This window comes from Oncorhynchus gorbuscha, linkage group LG11, assembly GCF_021184085.1.
Source record: "Oncorhynchus gorbuscha isolate QuinsamMale2020 ecotype Even-year linkage group LG11, OgorEven_v1.0, whole genome shotgun sequence".
Lineage (NCBI taxonomy): Eukaryota > Metazoa > Chordata > Actinopteri > Salmoniformes > Salmonidae > Oncorhynchus > Oncorhynchus gorbuscha.
Genome location: NC_060183.1, coordinates 74879896 through 74903462, shown reverse-complemented (window position 1 = coordinate 74903462; position 23567 = coordinate 74879896). Strand labels below are relative to the sequence as shown.

General features: G+C 42.9%; 1 protein-coding gene across 3 annotated transcripts in view; it reads left to right on the top strand.

Moving 5' to 3' along the window:
• Positions 1–3233: 3233 nt before the first annotated feature.
• slc12a2 (solute carrier family 12 member 2) overlaps positions 3234–23567 on the top strand; it is a 70591-nt gene continuing 50257 nt past the window's right edge. For all 3 annotated transcript variants that reach the window (XM_046290488.1, XM_046290486.1, XM_046290487.1), the window contains exon 1: positions 3234–4323. In XM_046290488.1, coding sequence (XP_046146444.1) covers positions 3787–4323 — 537 coding nt within the window. In that variant the 5' untranslated portion in view covers positions 3234–3786. The remainder of the gene's footprint in view (positions 4324–23567) is intronic.

Genomic DNA, 23567 nt, shown 5'->3' with positions numbered 1-23567 from the left:
TGTTACGTTACAGGCTTATTCTAAAATTGATTAAATATAAAAAGACACTCAGCAATCTACCCACAATACCCCATAATGACAAAGCAAAAACATTTTTTTTTAAATGTTTGCAAATTTATTCAAAAAAAAAAAAAAAGAAATAACAGAAATACCTTATTTACATAAGTGTTCAGTCCCTTTGCTATGAGACACAAAATTGAGCTCAGGTGCATCCTGTTTCCATTGATCATCCTTGAGATGTTTCTACAACTTGATTGGAGTCCACCTATGGTAAATTCAATTGATTGGAAGTGATTTGAAAAGGCACACACCAGTCTAAGGTCCCACAGTTGACAGTGCATGTCAGAGCAAAAACCAAGCCATGAGGTCAAAGGAATTGTCTGTAGAGCTCCAAGACAGGATTGTGTCGAGGCACAGATCTGGGGAAGGGTACCAAAAAATGTCTGCAGCATTGAAGGTCCCCAAGAACACAGTGGCCTCCATCATTCTTAAATGGAAGAAGTTTGGAACCACCAAGACTCTTCCTAGAGCTGGCTGGCTAAACCCTCCCCTAACCCAGACGATGCTGGGCCAATTGTGCGCCGCCCTATGAGACTCCCGATCACGGCCAGTTGTGATACAGCCCAGGATTGAACCAGGGACTGTAGTGACACCTCTAGCACTGAGATGCAGTGCCTTAGACCGCTGCACCATTCGGGAGCCATCTAATTCAGCTGATCAAGGTCCTGGGGAGTTGCCTGGCCATAACCAGACTAATTCAGCTGATCAAGGTCCTGGGGAGTTGCCTGGCCATAACCAGACTAATTCAGCTGATCAAGGTCCTGGGGAGTTTCCTGGCCATAACCAGACTCTGATCACCTTGTATACTTTTGTTTTAAAGGCCATCATCTATCCATTATTTCTGCCATTTTGCTCTTTTACTTTCACAAATACACTGCAACCATTTCATTTCAAATAACAGATGACCTTCAAATGAAAAGACCTGCGCAAATAATGAAATCATTTCACAACAGATGGGCTGATGCCTATTGCCCACCAGTGCATGCAATGGAGTCTTCCACATTTGCCACTCTGGACAAACATGCATTGATGCTGGTAGTGTACGTATGCATAAGAAGCATTCCTCCTCTTCTGAACCAGTATGGACTTTCCACATTTCATCCTCTGGCCAGTATGCACCATCCTAAACTCTCTGCCTTTCATAAGGACCATTTGACAGGCAAAGATCTTATACATTTACTTACCCTCAACCTCTCCAAAGCTCTTTTTTTATAATTCAATTATGTGACCAGCACACTTATTTGACTGGGTCGTGAGTGTCTGAGCTAGTGAGCTAGCTAGCAGACAGACTGAGTGGCTGTCATTGCCTGACCTGGCTAACTGGCTCACTGTAATGAGCTCCTGGGCTGTAGAGAATTGTATTAACAGGATTAGGATTAGAGGAGCTAGGTAATGAGGAGATGAACCTTTCTGATGGGTCTGACCTGACCTCTGGCCTTAGAACACTGCTGGGCAAAGATGTTGCAGTGCACACTGAAGCAGCCAGATCTCCAACTTCCACACTACATGCAGACCTCCAGACCATTGAAGTGGAAAACTTAGAAGTTGCAACCAAATGATGGACAGTGGACAGTAGTGTTTTATGCAGTGAGGAAAGAAAGCTATGGGATTAATGGAAAAAAATTCAACAGACAATCATAGGGCTCTGATTAATAATGTATTGTTCTAAATGCACTTGTCATTCATTCATAATCAATCACAATGATGTCTTCATGTGGTGCAGATGTACTTTTGGTGGTGATACATTGTCATTTAAAATCCCCTCTATTGCCAATATCCAGTGGAAACATATTCCACATTTTCAATATTTAAATATCCCATATTTATCTTTATTTTAGGCAAGTCAGTTAAGAACAAATTCTTATTTTCAATGACAGCTTAGGAACAGTGGGTTAACTGCCTGTTCAGGGGCAGAATGACAGATTTGTACCTTGTCAGCTCAGGGGTTTGAACTTGCAACCTTCCGGTTACTAGTCCAATGCTCTAACCACTAGGCTACCCTGGCACCCCAACTTTAAGCCCCAACTTTTTTGTTAACAAGGACATTGGTTGACTTGGAGAGGGTAGATAGGGTTGTTGGGTGGGAAGGGTCAGGAATTAGGGGTGTGGTGTCACATTGCTGACAATCCATTGATATGAGTGTGATCTATGGTATGCATGTAGATGTAACAGTAAACAAACCTCAGCATTGTGCACTGGACACAGCTCTTCTCCAGACAGACATCCAAGGTCCTTATTACGCGCCAGAAAGGTAGCCTGCAAAACAATACTACAAACCCATGCAATCTGATGTCTTCGTTTCTTCTGTATCTAATCTAGACTATAAACGACAACACAGATTAGATATGTCTTTAATGTATGTGTCAAACTCATTCCACAGAGGGCCGAGTGTTTGCAAGTTTTCGATCCACCCATGTACTTGATTGATAACTTAAGGTAACCAATTAGTAAGGAACTCCACTCACCTAGTTGTTTACATCTTAATCGAAAAGAATAACCAAAAACCCTGCAGGTCCTCCCTAATGGACCGTTTTCTGCTGGACAAATGTAACAATGAATACCAAACATTTACAACAAGTTTAGGGTGGCCCTAATTGAGCATGTGATAAACAAAAAGTACAACAGCTGGTGCATTTGACCCGGCCAACCACCAAACAGAGACCAATTGCTGTTCGGTATAATGTAAACCATAAAAAATGTTTTAACATACCATACATGACCATAATGTGTGGGCTAGTGGACCAATCCAAAAACATTATATTTTGGACACATAACTCACTTGTAACTTTGATTAAATTACAAAAATTATTGAATTAAATTGCGATAAACTCAAACCAAATCCTTGGTTTTGTCTGGACCTGTGTGTAATATATTTTCTATGATTAGAACGTGTGAGGCAACTTTAATTTCATTATCATTTTCCTTCTCTGTGGTTTGGGATGATGTATACAGTATTTACCATTCGCAATTGCACGAAAGTTACCCACATTTTTGCATATCTATAGGTGATGTTATTATAATGATTGTACTTTTTTTCTCCACCTACAGACTCTGGAACATCCTTTGTATTACGTAAAAAATAAAAAAACATACCTCAGTGCAAAAAAAACACGCTGTGCTGAAATCTCGCGAGCTCTACCTTCCGTTTGGAACCCACCCTAAAGCGTTGCCTTTACTGCAGTGTGTATATATGAGCGAGGCGAGGGTTGTTTTGGGAATCTCGGAAGAGTTGCGGCAAGGTCGATAGAGCATCCTACTCTTAAAAAAACATCACATCGCGGATATTATTCGCTTTCGTACAAGTGTGCGGAAAGCTAGAGGACCGAGAGGCTACTCGGAGATTTCATCTCTTGATGAGTAGCGTTGGCTAGGGCTGAAAGTTGATGCCTTTTTTAATCTCTGAGAGTGTATACTGAGACAGCTAGCAAGCCATCCTTCTCCATTTGTAGCTCTGCATGTTTTGTGGTTGTGCTACCTTTTTTGAGAGTGGCAGAAGTGGCATTCGGCTTTTTCTGAATTCGAAAGCACCGCGTTTCTCTGGGACCAACTATCCAGACGGTCTTCCACCACTTGGGCGGTACCAGGAGTGTGAGCTGACTACTTATATGTCGGAAAGAACCGGGGTTTAGAAGCAGTGTAGTTTTGCTATTGCACACGAGTTGTGCCGGACATTTAGCTAGGATTTTTTCCCCTTAAAAGGTCCTTCATTTACCGGTAATATTTGCAATGTCGGCGCCATCCTCCTTGCCTCCCACCCAGGGAGAGAACCCCGCGCCAGAAAATGAGGGTCTGGCCGTGGATACGGGTTTGAAGCCCGCCGGCCCGACACCCAGCTCGAGTCGGTTCCAGGTGGACCTGGTGGCCGAAGCAGCCGGTGCCGCTGATAAAACGCTCGCATCTGGCGATAAAGACGCTCCCCCACCCGAAGGTTCGGAGCCAGCGGCGGGTGGCGAGGAGGCAAAGGGTCGGTTCCGTGTGGTGAACTTTGTAGATCCGAGTGGAGCAAGCCCACCAGAAGCAGTGCCCGCTGAAGGTTTCCAGAATGGAGACACCGTGATGAGTGAGGGCAGCCTACATTCTTCGACAGGAGGCCAACATCACTACCATTACGACACCCATACAAACACCTATTACCTAAGGACTTTTGGTCACAACACCATCGATGCCGTGCCGAACATCGACTTCTACCGGCAAACTGCTGCGCCTCTGGGGGACAAGCTGATAAGACCCACCCTTTCGGAGCTGCATGACGAGCTAGACAAAGTAAGCAAACTCATGGCTTTGACACGGATGCTAGCGCGTGCTAGGACAGAGCACACATGGGGCGCCACTGCTGCATCAACGTTCCAAGCTTGTGGGGCGTCAATTGGTTAGATTTAGTTTCTGTATTTAGACCACGTTGTGGTCAGTGGATCATTTTACAGTCTCATGCTCGTTTATTGTACTTGGTAAAAAGGATGGCTAGCTACATGCCTGTCATTAGCAACATTGGTGGGATGTCGGTGTGGAACAGAGGAACTGTGCGCATTCTTCAATTGAAACGCATGTGGATAGGCTCCACCACGTATTCATTGTACTTGAATGATGTCGTCACACATTATTTGTCAGTTTTACGTAGCGCATAGAATGCATGGTTTCGGGTCACAAGAATGAAAGCTTTTGTCACAAAGTAGGAAATTGGAATCAGGAATTGACAAAATTATGTTTTACTTAGCAAAAACACATTTGTTTACATAGCCATCGATATTTCGGTGTATTTTGATAGTTCCCAACTGAGTAATATATTAGAGTAGCTAATATTTCCAGAATATGTCCAACAATTGTGCGCACGTGAGACTCCCTCTAGGATGAAAAAACATTTATTTCGCAGCTCAGCTATCGGTTACACTGTATCTAACTAGGCCTACTTATAATCAGTCATTCTGGTAGAGCTATTATTTAAGTATTATACTGGCGTTAGTTATGCAGTTGTATTCACAGGATAGGTTGAAGTGTATTTGCTTGGATACATTTTACTTGGCTATTGATGTGGTCTGTAGACACCCGGACTTCCTGCTTTGTAATATGAGACGTTTTCTGACTCAGTAGTCAAATAGTTCATCCTGTCCTAATTTTTAAATTAATTTACCTGATAATGTTAGGGGGCGGCAGGGTTGCCTAGTGGTTAGAGCGTTGGACTAGTAACCGGAAGGTTGCAAGTTCAAACCCCCGAGCTGACAAGGTACAATCTGTCGTTCTGCCCCTGAACAGGCAGCTAACCCACTGTTCCTAGGCCGTCATTGAAAATAATAATTTGTTCTTAACTGACTTGCCTGGTTAAAGGTAAAATAAAATCGTTACAGCTAAGTAATACAATTTCTGTGTCTAGTAGTTTATGGGTTTATCTAAGTACTGATGTAATCGTCTGCTAAATGACTTAAATGTAATCTTTTACGCTTGACCATGACAAATCAATCCCAAGCACACTGGCCATTGTCCACAATGTCAGCCCTTATATTTGGTCAGCAAATCTTTGTAAATCCTTTATTTAAAACTTGCCCCCAATAATAACCCAAACGTGGCTCTCAATTCCAGAGCATTACTTCTAAGCATTGACATATTTCCCTGGCATGCCAGTCCTGTGCTCTTCATATCGTTCTGTAAAACTTATTGGCGGATGAAAGAAAAACAACTGAAGGCCGTGTGCCATGTTGACATTCCATGGGCCATTATGTCTTGGAGACTGGTAAGCAGGCGGGGGTGTTCCTGACTGACACATGGGAGGACAACTGGCAGCATGACCCCTTCCTTTATCCATTAGCCTTTGTCTAGGCTCCATATCTCCAGACATAAATTTCCACTTTTCACCAATGTCTTCTCAATACCTACATTTTTTGTAGTTTTGTTGTTGTTGTAGTATTCTAGTGTTGTTGTAGTATTCTAGTGTTGTTGTAGTATTCTAGTGATGTCCAATCGAGCTGCCAGTAAGTATGGAGACCGTTCCCATATGGCTTTTATAAGCACATGCCTTACAGCTTGTATGTAGAGAACATGGTTATGATATTGATAAGGCATGTGGGATAATATATTTGGCGTGATGAACTCTTAAAGCGACAACCCTCTACATCAGGGCTGTCAAACTAATTCCATGGAGGTCCTAGTGTCTGCTGGTTTTTATTTTCAATGAAACCCTAGACAACCAGGTGAGGAGAGTTGCAGACACTCTACATGTTAACTGACATACTGTATGTCCTTGAGGGCATTTGTGTGCCATGCTCTTGTGGCCTAATATAGGCTACACAAGGAATAACTGTTAATTCATAGTCAAGACAGATTATTTTCTAGTGTTGTTACAATCGCCACTTCAGTTTCCTACTATAGATCTGTGGTCATCTCCTTATCCCAGCATATATCTCAGCAGCACAACACATTGCCATAGACATTTTGAGATCCAGACAGGCCCTGTTTGAATACATATTAAAGGCATGCATTAGTTATCATGTAAACTGAACAAAAATACAACTCAAAATGTAAAGTGTTTGTCCCATGTTTCATGAGTGGAAATAAAAGTTCCCAGAAATTTTCCATATGCACAAAAAGCACTATTTTCTTTACATCCCTGCTAGTGAGCATTTTTCCTTGTCAAGGCTGCATTATCTTTGCAAAGTGTGGCATGTGTGCAGTTTTGTCGCAACACAATGCCACAAATTTGAGGGAGTGTGCAATTGGCATGCTGACTGCAGGAATGTCCACCAGAGCTGTTGCCAGAAAATGTGATGTTAATTTCTCTACCATAAGCCGCCTCAACATCATTTTAGAGAATTTGGCAGTACATCCAACCGTTCTCACAACCGCAGACCACGTGTAACCACGCCAGCCCAGGACCTCCCCATCCGGCTTCTTCAGTTGTGGGATCGTCTGAGACCAGCCACCCGGACAGCTGATGAAACTGGGTTTGCACATCCAAATAATTTCTGCACAAACTGTCAGAAACCGTCTCAGGGAAGCTCATCTGTGTGCTCATTGTCTTGACCTGACTGCAGTTTGGCATTGTGACTGACTTCTGGGGGCAAATGCTCACTTTTGATGGCCATTGGCACGCTGGAGAATTGTGCTTTTCATAGATTAATCCCGGGTTTCAACTGTAACGGGCAGATGGCAGAGAGTGTATGCCGTTGTGTAGGCGATCGATTTGTTGTGAACAGAGCGCCCCGTGGTGGGGTATGTTATGGGGAAGCATTAGCTACGACCAACAAGCACAGCTGCCTTTTATCAATGGCAATTTGAACTGACAGAGATGCGTGACGAGATCCCGAGGCCCATTGTTGTGCCATTCATCCACCGCCATCACCTCATGTTTCGACATAATGCCCCATGTCGCAAGTATCTGTACACAATTCCTGGAACCTGAAATTCTTCCATGATCAGACATTTCACCCATTGAGCATGTTTGGGATGCATCGACGTGTACGACAGTTTCTGCCAATATCCAGCAACTTCACACAGCCGTTGAGGAGTGGGACAACATTCCACAGGCCACAATCAACAGGCTGATCAACTCTATGCGAAGGAGATGTCTCACTGTATTAGGCAAATGGTGGTCACACCAGATACTGACTGGTTTTCTTATCCATGCCCCTACTTTTTTCCCTCCCTGAAGTATCTTGGACCAACACGCATATCTGTATTCCCAGTCTTAAAATCCATAGATTAGGGCCTAATTTATTTCAATTGACTGATTTCCTTATATGAACGGTAACTCAGTAAAATCTTTAGTTGTTGCGTTTTATATTTTTGGACCGTGTAGCTCATGTTTATAGTGCAGTCTAGTTTTTAGCCTTGTGTACATACTGTATGTGGAATGTGTAAATTCTGCGTGCATTTGGAAAGTATTCAGACCTCTTCCCTTTTTCCACATTTTGTTACGTTACAGCCTCATCCTAAAATTGATTTAAATACACCCCCACCCCCCCCTCGCATCAATCTACACACAATAACCCATAACGACAAAGTGAAAATGGGTTGACTGCCTTGTTCAGGGGCAGAACGATCTTGTCAGCTTGGTGGATCCAATCTTTCAACCTTACAGTTAACTAGTCCAACACGATAACGACCTGCCTCTCTCTCGTTGCACTCCACAAGGAGACTGCCTGTGGTCCTTCTGTAGCTCAGTTTAGAGCACTTGTAACGCCAGGGTACTCCCGGGACCACCCAGTAGAATGTATGCACACATGACTGTAAGTCGCTTTGGATAAAAGCGTCTGCTAAATGGCATTTATTATTATTATATTATTACGCGACTGCAGTAAGCCAAGGTAAGTTGCTAGGTAGCATTAAATGTATCTTATAAAAAAACAATCATCATAATCACTAGTTAACTACACATGGTTTGATATTACTAGATATTATCTAGTGTCCTGCGTTGCATATAATCTGACTGAGCATACAAGTATCTAAGTATCTGACTGGGCGGTGGTAGGCAGAAGCAGGCGTGTAAACATTCATTCAAACAGCACTTTAGTGCGTTTTGCCAGCAGCTCTTCGTTGTGCGTCAAGCATTGCGCTGTTTATGACTTCAAGCCTATCAACTCCCGAGATGAGGCTGGTGTAACCGAAGTGAAATGGCTAGCCAGTTAGCGCACGCTAATAGCGTTTCAAACGTCACTCTCTCTGAGCCTTCTAGTAGTTGTTCCCCTTGCATGGGTAACGCTGCTTCGATGGTGGCTGTTGTGTTGCTGGTTCGAGCCCAGGGAGGAGCGAGGAGAGGGACGGAAGCTATACTGTTACACTGGCAATACTAAAGTGCCTATAAGAACATCCAACAGTCAAGGGTTAATGGTATAGAGGGAAATAGACTTTATAAGTCTACAATAACTACAACCTAAAACTTCTTACCCGGGAATATTGAAGACTCGTGTTAAAAGGAACCACCAGCTTTCATATGTTCTCATGTTCTGAGCAAGGAACTTAAACGTTAGCTTTCTTACATAGCACATATTACACTTTTACTTTTTCTCCAACACTTTTGTTTTTGCATTATTTAAACCAAATTGAGCATGTTTCATTATTTATTTGAGGCTAAATTGATTTTATTGATGTATTATATTAAGTTAAAATAAGTGTTCATTCAGTATTGTTGTAATTGTCATTATTACAAAAAAACAAACTAAATTGGTCATATTAATCTGTATCGGTGTTGAAAAATCATAATCAGTCGACCTCTAATGACCATCGTTGTGTTTGGAGGAAAAGGTGGGCGGCTTGAATACTGAAGAACACCATCCAAACCGTGAAGCATGGGGGTGGAGGTATCATGTTGTGGGGTGCTTTGCTGCAGGAGGGACTGGTGCACTTCACAAAATAGATGTCATCATGAGGAGGGGAAATTATGTGGATATTTTGAAGCAAAATCTCAAGACATCAGTCAGGAAGTTGAAGCTTGGTCGCAAATGGGTCTTCCAAATGGACAATGACCCCAAGCGTACTTCATAAAGTTGTGGCAAAATGGCTTAATGACAACAAAGACAAGGTATTGGAGTGTCTGTCACAAAGCCCTGACCATGATCCTATAGAAATTTGTGGGCAGAACTGAAAAAGCATGTGCGAGCAAGGAGCTTTGTCAGGAGGAATGGGCCAAAATTCACCCAACTTATCGTGGGAAGCTTGTGGAAGGCTACCCAAAACGTTTGATCCAAGTTCAACAATTTAAAGGCAATGCTACCAAATACTAATTGAATGTATGTAAACTTCTGATCCACTGGGAATGTGATGAAAGAAATAAAAGCTGAAATAAATCACACTACTATTATTGATATTTCACATTCTTAAAATGAAGTGGTGATCTTAACTGACCATAGACAGTGCATTTTTACTCTGATTAAATGTCAGGAATTGTGAAAAACTGAGTTTAAATGTACTTGGCTAAGGTGTATGTAAACTTCTGACTTCAACTGTAAGATTTCACCGTTGAAAAATGCATGTCAGGGCAAAAACCAAGCCATCAGATCGAAGGAATTGTCATTGGAATTCCGAGACCGGATTGTGTCGAAGCACAGATTTGGGGAAGGGTACCAAAATACTTCTACAGCATTGAAGGTATCAAAGAACACAGTGGCCTCAATCATTCTTAAATAGAAGTTTGGAACCACCAAGACTCTTCTGGTAGCTGGCTACCTGGCCAAACTGAGCAATCGTGGGCGAAGGGCCTTGGTCTGGGAGGTGACCAAGAACCCAATGGTCACTCTGACAGAGCTCTAGAGTTTGTCTTTGTAGATGGGACAACCATCTCTGCAGCACTCCACCAATTAAGCCTTTTATGCTAATGGCCAGCTGGAAGCCACTCCTCTATATGGCACTTGACAGCACGCTTGGAGATTATCTGGTCTGATAAAACCAAGATGAAACTCTTTGGCCTGAATGCCAAGCGTCATGTCTGGAGGAAACCTGGCACCATCCCTATGGTGATGCATTGTGGTGGCAGCATCATGCTGTGGGGATGTTTTTCAGCTGCAGGGACTGGGAGTCTAGTCAGGATCGAGGGAAAGATGAAAGGAGCAAAGTACAGAGATCCTTGATGAAAACCTGCTCAGGACCTCAGACTGGGGCGACGGTTCACCTTTCAACGGGACAACGACCTTAAGCACACAGCCAAGACAACGCAGGAGTGGCTTTGGGACAAGTCTCAATGTCCTTCAGTGTCCCAACCAGAGCCTGGACTTGAACTTGCTCAAACCGCTCTGGAGAGACCTGAAAATGGCTGTGCAGCGACGCTCCCCATCCAACCTGACAGAGCTTGAGAAGATCTGCAGAGAAGAATGGGAGAAATCCTCCAAATACATGTGTGCCAAGCTTGTAGAGTCGTACCCAAGAACACTGATGTAATCGCTGCAAACGGTGCTTCAGCAAAGTACTGGGTGTAAAGGGTCTGAATACTTATGGAAATGTACTATTTCCATTTTTTTCTTCTATAAATTAGCAAAGATTTATAAGCCATTTTTTTGCTTTGTAATGATGGGGTATTGTGTGTAGATTGGGGGAACAATTGTAATACATTTTAGAATAAGGCTGTAGCGTAACAAAATGTGGGAAAAGTCAAGAGGTCTGAAATACAATGTATATTTTGTCCACTTATCCGGTTTTCTGTCTGTCCTGTTTTCGTGGCGGCAACGTTTCAGTCAAATTCCTGTACATGCAAATGTATATGGTGAAATGAAGGTGATTTTGTGATTCTTCTTTCCTTACTTAAAGTAGATTAAGGATTGATCTGTACTGCTTTCGCCCAGCCAACTCTTTACTAATCTGTTTACTTCAAGAAAGCAAGGAAGACTTTTTTTCCCTGTTCCGAACAGGGCCTTGGTCGGCACATTTTGTTTTAGATGTCACCATTTTTGTCCTGGATGCATCAGTTGAACATGTGCCATTTTTGGCCTTTGTACATGAGCAGCTGTACACTGGCAGCTGTCAGTAACTGGACACTGGTAAAAATGTACTTGTTTTGCTATGACAATAAATATAGATGTCAGTTTTTTTTCTGCATGCATGCATGGAATGCTGAAGCTTAGCATTCACTGTCATGTAGTAAAATAGCATAAAGTAAATCCAAAAACCTGCTCTTAGCTATCGATGGCAATCAAGAGGGTGACACGCTGTCCAGACATCCAAGGTTTTCATGAAAAGTAGTGTCCTATTGGTCCAAGGTCATGTAGTTGGCAGAGAATCCCTATTGAATGCATTTTAGAACTAGTCGGGTACTATTAAATGTTATTTCATCACCTTAGAATGACTTGTGCTCGTGGCGTTAACTGATACACATGGTTCAAAACATGAGGGCATTTGCTGTAGCTGGCAGTTGCCCACATATGCAATATGTATTTGTCTGTCTGTAACAGTGTGTTATCTGATTGTATTTGAATGTTTTAAGGAGCCCTGGAAGATTAGTCAAAATGAGGACTGAAAGAGAATAAAAGAACCCTCATCTTCAACGATAGATTATTTTGTTGCTCTATGCCACAGAGGAAGCATTCAAATGCAGTCTGTTCATTGTAGTTGCTTCAAGATCTCAACTAACATGGTATTGGTGTTTGTGTGTGTGTGTGTGTGTGTGTGTGTGTGTGTGTGTGTGTGTGTGTGTACTGCTCAAATAAAATAATGGGAACACTAAAATAACACCCTAGGTCTGAATGAATCAAATATTCTTAGAAAATACTTACATAGTTGAATGTGCTGACAACAAAATCACACACAAATTATCAATGGAAATCAAATTTATCAACCCATGGATGTCTGGATTTGGAGTCACACTCAAAATTTAAAGTGGAAAACCACACTACAGGCTGATCCAACTTTGATGTAATGTCCTTAAAACAAGTCAAAATGAGGCTCAGTAGTGTGTGTGGCCTCCACGTGCCTGTATGACCTCCCTACAACTCCTGGGCATGCTCCTGATGAGGTGTCGGATGGTCTCCTGAGGGATCTCCTCCCAGACCTGGACTAAAGCATCCGCCAACTCCTGGACAGTCTGTGGTGCAACGTGGTGTTGGTGGATGGAGCGAGACATGATGTCCCAGATGTGCTCAATTGGATTCAGATCTGGGGAACGGGTGGGCCAGTCCATAGCATCAATGCCTTCCTCTTGCAGGAACTGCTGACACACTCCAGACACATGAGGTCTAGCATTGACTTGCATTAGGAGGAACCCAGGGCCAACCGCACCAGCATATGGTCTCACAAGGGGTCTGTAGAATCTCATCTCGGTACTTAATGGCAGTCAGGCTACCTCTGGCGAGCACATGGAGGGCTGTAAGCACAACCCCCACCTGTGGACGTCGGGCCCTCATACCACCCTCATGGAGTCTGTTTCTGACCGTTTGAGCAGACACATGCACATTTGTGGCCTGCTGGAGGTAATTTTGCAGGGCTCTGGCAGTGCTCCTCCTTGCACAAAGGCGGAGGTAGCGGTCCTGCTGCTGGGTTGTTGCCCTCCTACGGCCTCCTCCACGTCTCCTGATGTACTTGCCTGTCTCCTGGTAGCGCCTCCATGCTCTGGACACTACGTTGACAGACACAGCAAACCTTCTTGTCACAGCTCGCATTGATGTGCCATCCTGGATGAGCTGCACTACCTGAGCCACTTGTGTGGGTTGTAGACTCCGTCTCATGCTACCACTAGAGTGAAAGCACCGCCAGCATTCAAAAGTGACCAAATCATCAGCCAGGAAGCATAGGAACTGAGAAGTGGTCTGTGGTCACCACCTGCAGAACCACTCCTTTTGTTGTGGGTGTCTTTGCTAATTGCCTATAATTTCCACCTGTTGTCTATTCCATTTGCACAACAGCATGTGAAATTTATTGTCAATCAGTGTTGCTTCCTAAGTGGACAGTTTGATTTCACAGAAGTGTGATTGACTTGGAGTTACATTGTGTTGTTTAAGTGTTCCCTTTATTTTTTTGAGAAGTGTATTTTTTTTTCTTCCTTTTATCAGTAGAGCGAACTAATGATGGAAAACGGCAAATGGAAATTCCATTGTAGCTAATCGACCTGTGCCTGTGGACTTGCACCTAAATCAATGAGTCAACCAAATAGCCATTGTTAGTGCTGATAAAAGTGGACTTGAGTGATCGCCTGCTAAAGTTACCTGGCCATTGCTGGGCACCCTGGCTCCGTTCCACACACAAACTCTAACGAAACCAACGGCAGTTGTGAATTCCATTCAAATCAAATAAAAAGGGGCAGCATTTTACTGTGTTCTCATTGGGCCCTGAACCCGTCACCCGGCAGTAGCAGAAGCCGCATGAGACCCGTTTATATTGACCAACCAGAGGGGAAACCCTGACAGGACAGATTTATTCTGCGCCGGGCAGCCAAGCTGATTGTACTGAAATATTGATGTCTTCGCACTGCCACTACAGTGAGGGCACAAAGTCGACGAACAGGCCAGCTAACTTCCAACTCTAGTATGAGTCGGTAGTACTGTGTGCCTTCTTGGCCTTTAGTGATGGGGAGCAGACATGTCTGCCTGTAAAGCCTAATTCGATTTTTAATGCAATTTGAACATGTGAGACTCCGTAAAAAAGTGTGAACAGCTCACGATAAGCCTTTTGTATAAGCTAACATTTTATCAAAGTGTAATGCCTTTTGATGCAATGCCCTTATTGCTCCCATTACTACCTCTTGTGTGTTTCCAAAAAACAAGGACTTCAAGTTGGGTACACTACAGTGTTTTGCTGCCTATTCCATTGCTATCTGTTACAGGACAATGACAAACACATGTCCGCATGTAGCTTTTGTTCTCCTACATTCTTTGGAAGGTGATGCCTAGTGGCGTTATTTTACTGTGTTCCTATTGGCTCATGTCATTACACGCTGACCAATCCCTTCTTCTCTGGCAGCTAGCAAGCATATTGTGAAGTCTTGACCCGCTCTCTCTTTCTCTGTGGAGTGTTGGGTAGGCAGGGCCTCAATAACAAGTGGCCATATTAATAGGGAATTATTAAGAGACCGGTGTTCCTCCCTATAGACATGGTTGTGCTTTTCACTGGCTTAGCCCAGTCAACCAAACCCTTTTTAGTGGTTTCCACTAAATCAAATAGGAAGCCCCGGTGCTGGGGAAATGTGATGTGACACCCCACTCTTTTTTTTATTTAAATGTATGATAAGTAGTCTTTAAACATGAATCCTATTCTGAATGATTGGATAGTCTTACATTTTGACATGAGCAGTCTGCTGAAATTACATAATCTCGCCAGAGCACAAACTTGTTGAGTTGACTGGAGAAGCACAACTAATGTTGAAAAGAGGAACATTGTTCCCTTGTTATTACACTTCTGTTGTACTGCTTTGAAGGATCTCCAGCTAATGTTACTTCCTTGTTAGGGACATTTTCTATTGGATGCAGTGAAAACACAATTGGTCATTTGGGGCTGAATTTAAAGGGCTTTGCATGGCAGATGTTTCTCACCAGGTCAGGCATCACAAAAGCCCCCGTCTCCTAGCACTCATGTCCTTGGTCTCCATGGCGATGCCAGTCCTGTGGGCAGGGCTTGCTGTCAACAGGTTGTCTCTTGTGGCCCTTTTCAGAGCAGGAGGCCTGGAGATCAGGCTAGGTCTAATTGAACTGATTGAGCTGGAAGTGACAATGTAGTGAGCATGCAATCCACAGCTAGGCTTTGCCCTCAATGCTCACCTTGAATCTCTCACACTTACGCCCATTCTGTTGTTCAAAAGCGGAAGTTGTGTTCCGATGAAGATTTCACCTCAGTTGCCATTTCCTGTGTGCAATGTCACTTCTTTCTTAGATCTAGCCTAGATCACATGTTTCCAGATAAGCCATCTGATGTCTTTTCATTATTGATAACCGGATATCAGTTGTAGTTTCTGGTCCCATGTGCTTGGAGCTCTATCACGACTGAGCATCAACGCTGGGAGCCTCCGCCTGCAATGGCAGAGGTTGGTCTGTCACTCACACTGGCGTGTTTGTGGTGACTTGTGAAAAGTCCATCTGTCACCACAGGTTTACTGCAAAAAAATTTGGGGGGGGGGTGCACCCTTCAAATTGAATAGGCCTGAGTTATGTCTGACTTCTACTGTAACCATAACAAGCCCAATGTTGTGTTGGATCCCGTGTCCCTGTCCAAATATTAAAACTGCACCCCATTAACCCCCATCGTTTTTGTTCTGGTACATTCCATTGTTATTAGTTCATTATACAGTCCGGTCTTACCAGTCTAAGCATGCATTTTTTTTGTTTGTTGATAAAACAAAATGGATACAGTCTTTGTATCACCAACCACTGTATCAACCCTTCTTTTACAGGAGTGTCTAGTGGGATTAATAGTTGAATGTTGTTTTGTAGTCAGGCTACCTGTAGCCTAGTTAATTTCTTTGCAAGTAAACAAGGTCTGAGGTAAGACTTTTTTGCATCGTTTGTCGCAGTTAACCTCATGACGGCGTCCCCTTTTTAACTAGCTTGCACAAGGGAGGCTCTGTGCAGTGGCCTGGCTAGGAACAACTCCACGTGGACTTGTTTATTCTCTCCCTCTGCACTAGTTGTGCTCAAGATTGTATGCAGAGTCAGAAACAGGAGAAGGAGCAGGCTTCTGGTCTGGCCTGTGAATGGAGAGGGAGGCCTTTATTCAGTTCTTGACTGTGTTGTGGGCCTGCAGCTTGTGTAATGTATACACGCCATTTGGCAGTCACTTGTAAGTGCTTGTGCGAAATGTTCGTGTATGCGTATGGTTTCTCTCTGGCCCACGGTCATATCTATTAGTGTCAGTGTGAATGTCAGAAATGACTATTTACTATCCCTTCTTGGAGTAGGCCTACTCTGGGAATGACGAGATGCCACTGCTACACAGTCACAGATGGAGCAATGTATTCACTCCTTTTTATGGACTAAATACTTCCGTACTGACAACTGGTATTTCTATATCTAGGTTTCCATCCAACTGGCGACAGCTTTTCATGTGAATATTCTAAAATTCGCATTGACAATTATTTCCATCGAACTGACTTGCAGATTAAAGGCTGTGCGTGATGACGTAGTGCACATAAATAATTTATAATTATATAAAATAAAATAAAACATTTTAAAAATTTAATGTTTCTATGGCATTTTCAACTCTACTGAAAACATTTGTGTTTATTTAGCAATTGTGCCCACTGTGTTCTTGGAACATGTGCTCTATCCAACAGCTTGCTAATACAGTGCAGGGATAGCCTACTATATGATTGTATGTACGAAAGAGTAAGATCATTTTAATTTGTCAAACTGCAGCCAAGCATTGATCTTCACGTCACCAGAATAAGACTCTGTATTTATTGGAAAGGAGCATGAAGCTCATCACTGTGCACTTTCACCCCCTTGTAAAGGTCATAACTTTATTTCCTCTGTAGCCTAATCGACTGTGCTTTCCCAAGACCTCGTGGAAGGACCACGCAACATATCATGCATCACTCCAAGTTTACTTCCATATGTTGATTTTAATATAGTTAAATTTGCTCATAAAGGCGTTTCTGCTGCCACTCTCATAATACATTTGACAGACACAATGTTCCACCTCATCTAGTGTTTTGTTTTGTTGACATTTGGAAAGTTTCCAGACAAGTTTGGTGTTTCCGTCAGGCCTGTCGTGACATTTATCCGACATGTACTTCACTCGCATAAAAAGGTTGGATGGAAACCTGCTTGGTGAGTGCCAATATTGGCACTATCTTTAATAGAAGACTTGTGGCTAGTTCTTATTTGCTGAATAGGAGCCCTTGACATGACCACTGATAGGCCGCATTCTTTTCACATGGCTTCTCAGAACTTTTCCTTGAGGACAAAACACCTTCACGTAAACATTTCATTTACATTACATTTACATTTAAGTCATTTAGCAGACGCTCTTATCCAGAGCGACTTATAAATTGGTGCATTCACCTTATGACATCCAGTAGAACAGTCACTTTACAATAGTGCATCTAAATCTTAAAGGGGGGGGTGAGAAGGATTACTTATCCTATCCTAGGTATTCCTCTGTCGCCTGCTATTGCATATAGCATCAGAACCGATGATTGACTGATTTGCTGCTTGTCATGGCCACATGCTATCATCAATATTGGTGACTGTCGAATGGTATACAACTTTTCCCCTTCATGCTTTTTTTCCCCCACGTTGAACTGTAAAGTTGGAATTTCTTCAGCTATTAAGGCTAACAGTAATGGCATTTTAGGATATCTTTTTTTTGCCCTTTGTCTCGCTTTCCCTGGGTCTCTGAGAACCATTTTAGATGCAACGGAGTACCCCCCCCCCCCCCCCATCCACTTAATTCATTATTCATCTCCCATGTTCAAACTCTCTGGGAGTCGAACCCAGGGCTCTTAGTGTGTCGTACTAATGGAACTGCAATTGCCTGCCTTGTGTTGCTGGTGCCTTTTGAATTGTGTTGAATTACCACTTGGATCACCACAGTGAAACCGGTGACGAGTGAGTCCCCCGCAACAATGAGGGGCTTTGTTGCTAAGCAAGGTAGTCCCATCACTAGAAATGAAAGACTGGCTCAGGCGTTCTCATTTGGCGGATTTGATGAATAAAAAAACAAGCACATTTTTTAGATTTTTCTATATATATTTTATATATATTTTGCCTTGAATAAAGGTATCGGTCAGATATTGCAAACAACTTAAACCTGCATTTTATTTGTATTTTTATGGCTGTTACAGCCTCCAAAACAACCAACAAATGTTTTGCCAGGTACGAAAGAACATCTTCGTTTGGCCTCAGTTTGTACTTAGACTACATTTTCGACACGCTAAAAACCTCAACCAAGCCCATGGCACCTGCCACGTGCATTTGTATGTCCCCCCCCCTCACTACTCAAATGAGCAGCATGTGACCCCGCAAAACAACAATGATCTTATCATAAATGCACAGCTGGCTGATAGACAGACAGAGTCCACATGACAATCAGCTGCAGCCTGCTACTGCTAGTAAACATGGTCTCCTTTTCTTTCCATCCCAACCCTGTTTGGTCCCTTTTTTTATAGTCACACTCCCATAGACCACTGCTGGATTGTACTAGCAGCTCTGTGTGGCAGCGCTGCCTCAGTGTGTGGTTCACCAACTGTGGCCAGTTTAGTAACTATATGTTTGTGCTGCTTTGCATTGCATGTCAATTGGTCTTTCTCTTTGCCTTTTGGGTTAACCAGTGGCCAGTCATGAGTACCCTCATCCCATCGTGGTTTTATTGGAGGGCAATTCCACTGTATCGGAATTACACTGCGACTCATATTTTTCACTTTAAAATGTAATACCAAACAAAAAACATTTGATTTCTAAGTTTAACAAACCATAGAACTCTATGAACAAGGACTACTTAACAAGGACTACTTAACAATTTCGAATTTCATAAAAACACATTTACAGGAAGAACTGTGCAGATACAACATTTTGTAACAGAATAAAATGATCAAACTGCATCTGCATTTTTTTCCCCTAGTAAATGTTTGAACAATTTACACAGTAAATAAATAAAAAGTAGTCATTGTGTGGAGATTTTGTGTGTTAAACTTTTAAAAATCAATCTGAGTCCTAGTGTAATTGTGTTATGGTGGAATTGCCCTGGAGCTGTCAGTGGTCCCAGACCTCTAAAATTATGCTGATTTATATGGGAAGATGGTGTGACTTGAGATTTTTTACAAGGATAAAAGCTTGTATAGGAGAGGGTTAGTGTGAATTGTCTCCAATGGCTGCTTGCAGTTTGTCTCCACACTTTTGTCTGTATGCGTCATTCAGTCGCTGTAAGTGGGTGCACATATTACATATGGTTTCCATTGATTTCCTCAGTGTTTCTTTCGGCAATGCAGCTGGGATGTATTTGGGCCGTGCAACCATATATGGGTAGTCTAGCACAATTTGATGCTGTACTTGGTTACAAATAAGCCAGATTGTGTGTGTGTGTGTGTGTGTGTGTGTGTGTGTGTGTGTGTGTGTGTGTGTGTGTGTGTGTGTGTGCTCACGTGGAAGGGTGCAAATAAACATGAACAGGAAGCCTGCCCATTTTAATCAACGCTGTCATCTGTCACTGGGTCACAACATGGAGGGGCCTGAGTTTGGTGACGTCATTGATCCTAATGGATCCAGGATGCTTGAAGAGCTCCAGTGTCCTGCTGGTCATCAATTATACTACTTTGATGATCCCGGCTTTCTCCCTCCGTGGGGAGACTATATAGGCAGTGGCCACCGTTACAACTCGTCATTCACTGACCTCTGAGCGTCTAGTTATCTAGATCTTTTAATTCCAAAAAAAAAGTGCACTTGTCAACAGCCGTATATACCTGTGGTATGCCGACTGCTAATTGCACTCTATATAGACAAAGGTCTTATTATGAATGGGAGGAAAGATGGCGGGCGATCTTAACCCCAGCTCAGGGTGAAGGTGAAACCTTATGAGTGGACCAGTTACAGGGGTTTGGACAGGTTTTGTTTTCATTATTGGGCAGGTATGAGAGGAAAGGTGCTCATTTCCTGTTTAGAAATGAGCTCACCCTTGCGCAAGGGTCACCTATAAAACGCAACCCAACAAAGCTGCCTGTTTAGCAGAGCCAAATTGGAACCTGGGTTGTGATGCAGGCAGTCGCTATTTTGTTCCGTGATGCCATTTGGGATTGCAGTGGGGGGAACCGGCCGTTCCAAGAATACTGATATTAATTGGAGTGTTATTTGTTTTTTGATTAGAGGTGTTGCGTCAATTCTTGGAAACCTGCTAACCCACAGGAGAGAACAGCGTTTATTATGAAACCTGTTCTATTGCCAGATTCGTTTGTGGATTCATACATCTACAAGGCCTAGCCCTGTATCCTATTGTGTTGGCTGCTTGCACACACAATTGTTCTCTATTGATTTTATTTTCATTCATCATTATTCAAGTCTTTCCTTTTCCTGAGGTCAATTTTGCTTGGTGTGAAATCGGTTTGCTCTCGTGTTTTTTTTTGGAGGCCATCTTCTCCTTGGCTGATCCAACTACAGTTTCCTCTGTCCAGCTAATGCTTTGGCATTGTTGTGGAACTCTGCTCTTTGTATTACTTCACCCACGTAGATAATGTTCTCTGACTCGTTCTGTGCCGTCTGCTCTCCAGTGGTGTGAGTTTCGGAAGCGTTGGCTCTCGCTGGCACACCAAGCAGATTTTGTAGAATTCAATACTGCTTTGCCCACTTATTTTATTACCACTCCAAATGTGCCAAGACTTGATGCTTGTTTAACAGGAACATTTGAATCTCTTTATATGATTTTGAATGAATAAATAACAGATGGGGTACAGAAGCGATATGGGAACAGAAGCTGGTCCATGTTTTAACTCCTAGTACCCAGTTCTGTTCCATCCCAGCACTTCCTCTATAGACATGAACAGCTCGTCTGTACACTCAGGTCTTACTACCAGGTACACAGCAGTCCGAGCATGTCAGCTGACTGACGCTCACAGAAGCTGCCAGTGGGCTACTGTCTTGAAGATGCCACCGGTAACAAGGTGATAGTCATAGCCCCGGGGAAGAAGTAAAGCGCTTTTGATGTATGTTTTTTGAGGAGATTGTCGGCAGTACAATATCAGTTCTCGGCATCTCCTCAGGCAGTATATGAGCTACCCTGGTCTCGCTCTTTAGCTCGAAGCAGAGTCTGGTGTCCCTGCCAGGGAGCAAAATGTGGTGTAATAAAAATTCTTATTCAGTCCATCTACACACACACGTTTTTTTTCTCTGTAGTTGGTCCAAATTGCCTCTACTTTGTGTAATTCACTGTTGACATCAGATCTCTGTTCTCAAGCCAAAGCATTGCAAATGGGCAGACAAAAACATATCTAGACACCGTTTGTAGTCAAATGCAATTGTTAACTTCATCCCTGATGTTTTATGTAGGTAATGTTTCACTTGGAAGCAAGCATACAACTAGACAATGCTAAATGAAAGATGGAAACCACAGTTTTCCACAAACAATTTTAGGGTCATTGGTCCCTAGATCACTTTTTAATTATTGCCTTTTGGGTAGGGCTACACGGTATGGGCAAAAAAAATGATTTATAGATGAACTGTTGGATTCATAGAAGGATTTTATATTAAGAAGCAAAGTGGAAAGCGTTTGACCTAACAGAACAACATCTAACAGAGGAGGAACTGCTTGAGTGATTGGGTGGGGCTTGGGAGGGGGGGGGGGGCAAACCATAAAACCGGTTGTTACACGTGGTTGAGTGTTTCAAGATGTTGCATGCAATATGGATCTCTTGCGATATGGATATTGCTCATGTCAATATTGTGAATTGTATTAATTGCACAGCTCTAACTTTTGGACCCTCATACTTCCCTTGATACCTGACTCCTTTCATTTGTTATAAGATAAAAATGTACCCCCTTTTTCTCACCAATTTTTCGTGATTACGATCTTGTCTCATCGCTGCAACTCCCCAACCAGCTCGGGAGATGCGAAGGTCAAGTCATGCATCCTTTGAAACACGCCCCGCCAAACCGCACTTCTCAACACCCGCCCGCTTAACCCGGAAGCAACCCGCACCAATGTGTCGGAGGAAGCAACAACGTTCTACTGACGACCGGAGTCAGTCTATAGGCGCCCGGCCAGCCACGAGTCGCAAGAGCCAAACTCCCCTAACCTGGATGACGCTGGGCCATGTGTGCGCCGCCCTATGGGATCAAACCCCAGGCTCTAGTGATGCCGCAACACTGCGATGCCTTAGACCGCTGCGGCACTCGGGAGGCCCGGTGACTATCCTTTTAATCCGCCATTGCCGTGACTGTTCCAGACCTTATAGATTATTGGTAACCTTTTTGAGTGGACATCAAACAAACAACTAATGAAGTAAACCAAAGGCGACTTATTACAAGATCCAAGCTCCTTATCTGTGAACTGGAGGGGAACATTATGCCCCCACTGACCTCAATCTTCCCTACCAAAACAGTAGCGGAACTGATTTGGCCAAGCTTGGACTCTGAGCTTTTGTGTCACAATTCCAAGTCACAAACACTGTGTCCATAGTATCACACCACAGGCAGTGTGTTTGCCATTCATCAAACCAGTTGGCTCATAAGTGATTGAATACTACTTTACATGGCTGACTGAAATTAATTACCCGTAAAATATTAGAAAGATCAAATGTAAATATATATATATACTTTTCTTACTAGCACTGAATTTTCTGGTAACTACTTTGATGGAAAATATACTTACTACAACTGTGATATGTGGTTGTCACCTAGATAATCTACGTCACTCTGTATTCCATTTTGAATTTAGACTAGGAAAATGTTGAATAAGTCGAGGGGTATGAATGCTTTCTGAAGGCACGGTATCATGTTGCACTGTGGAATGAGGAAGTTGGCCTAACAAGCTGACTAGACTGGGCACGCTAGTGCGTCCGCTCATCGCGTGTATGTTTGATTTGTATTCCTCCCCACCAGATGCGATTTAAGGACACTCCGGTTAAAATATCAAAACGAACTCTGAACCAACTATATTAATTTGGGGACAGGTCAAAACTAGCCATTGCTAGCTAATTTGTTCTGGGATATAAACATCGAGTTATTTTACCTGAATTGCACAAGGTCCTTTTTCTGGATCTTTGTAGAATTCTGACCAATTGTGTGTTCTCAACAATTAATCCACAGATAAAAGTAGAAACCTAGTTAGTTTCTAGTAATCGCTCCTCTAGTCTTCTTCTGTGGACTTTATGGTAGTTGGCAACCAATTTAAAGGTGCATTACCACCACCGACTGGAGTGTGGACCTCAGTTAAGAGAGCTTCTTCAGGAGATGTGTTTCAAAAGTAGCTAGGATTCATATAGGCCCAAAGTAGGCTACACCTTAAAAACATTTTTTTCTGGTGCACCTTTACCCTGTGTTTTGGAATTGCTCTCAATTATTTTTTTCATTGTGCTCCTACATTTTTCAATTTAGGAGCACATATGCTTGTTGTAATATATTTCAGCGTAGAGCTCTGCATAGGAGATATGTGTGGCCCTATGGTCACGTGAGAAAGGGCCTCAT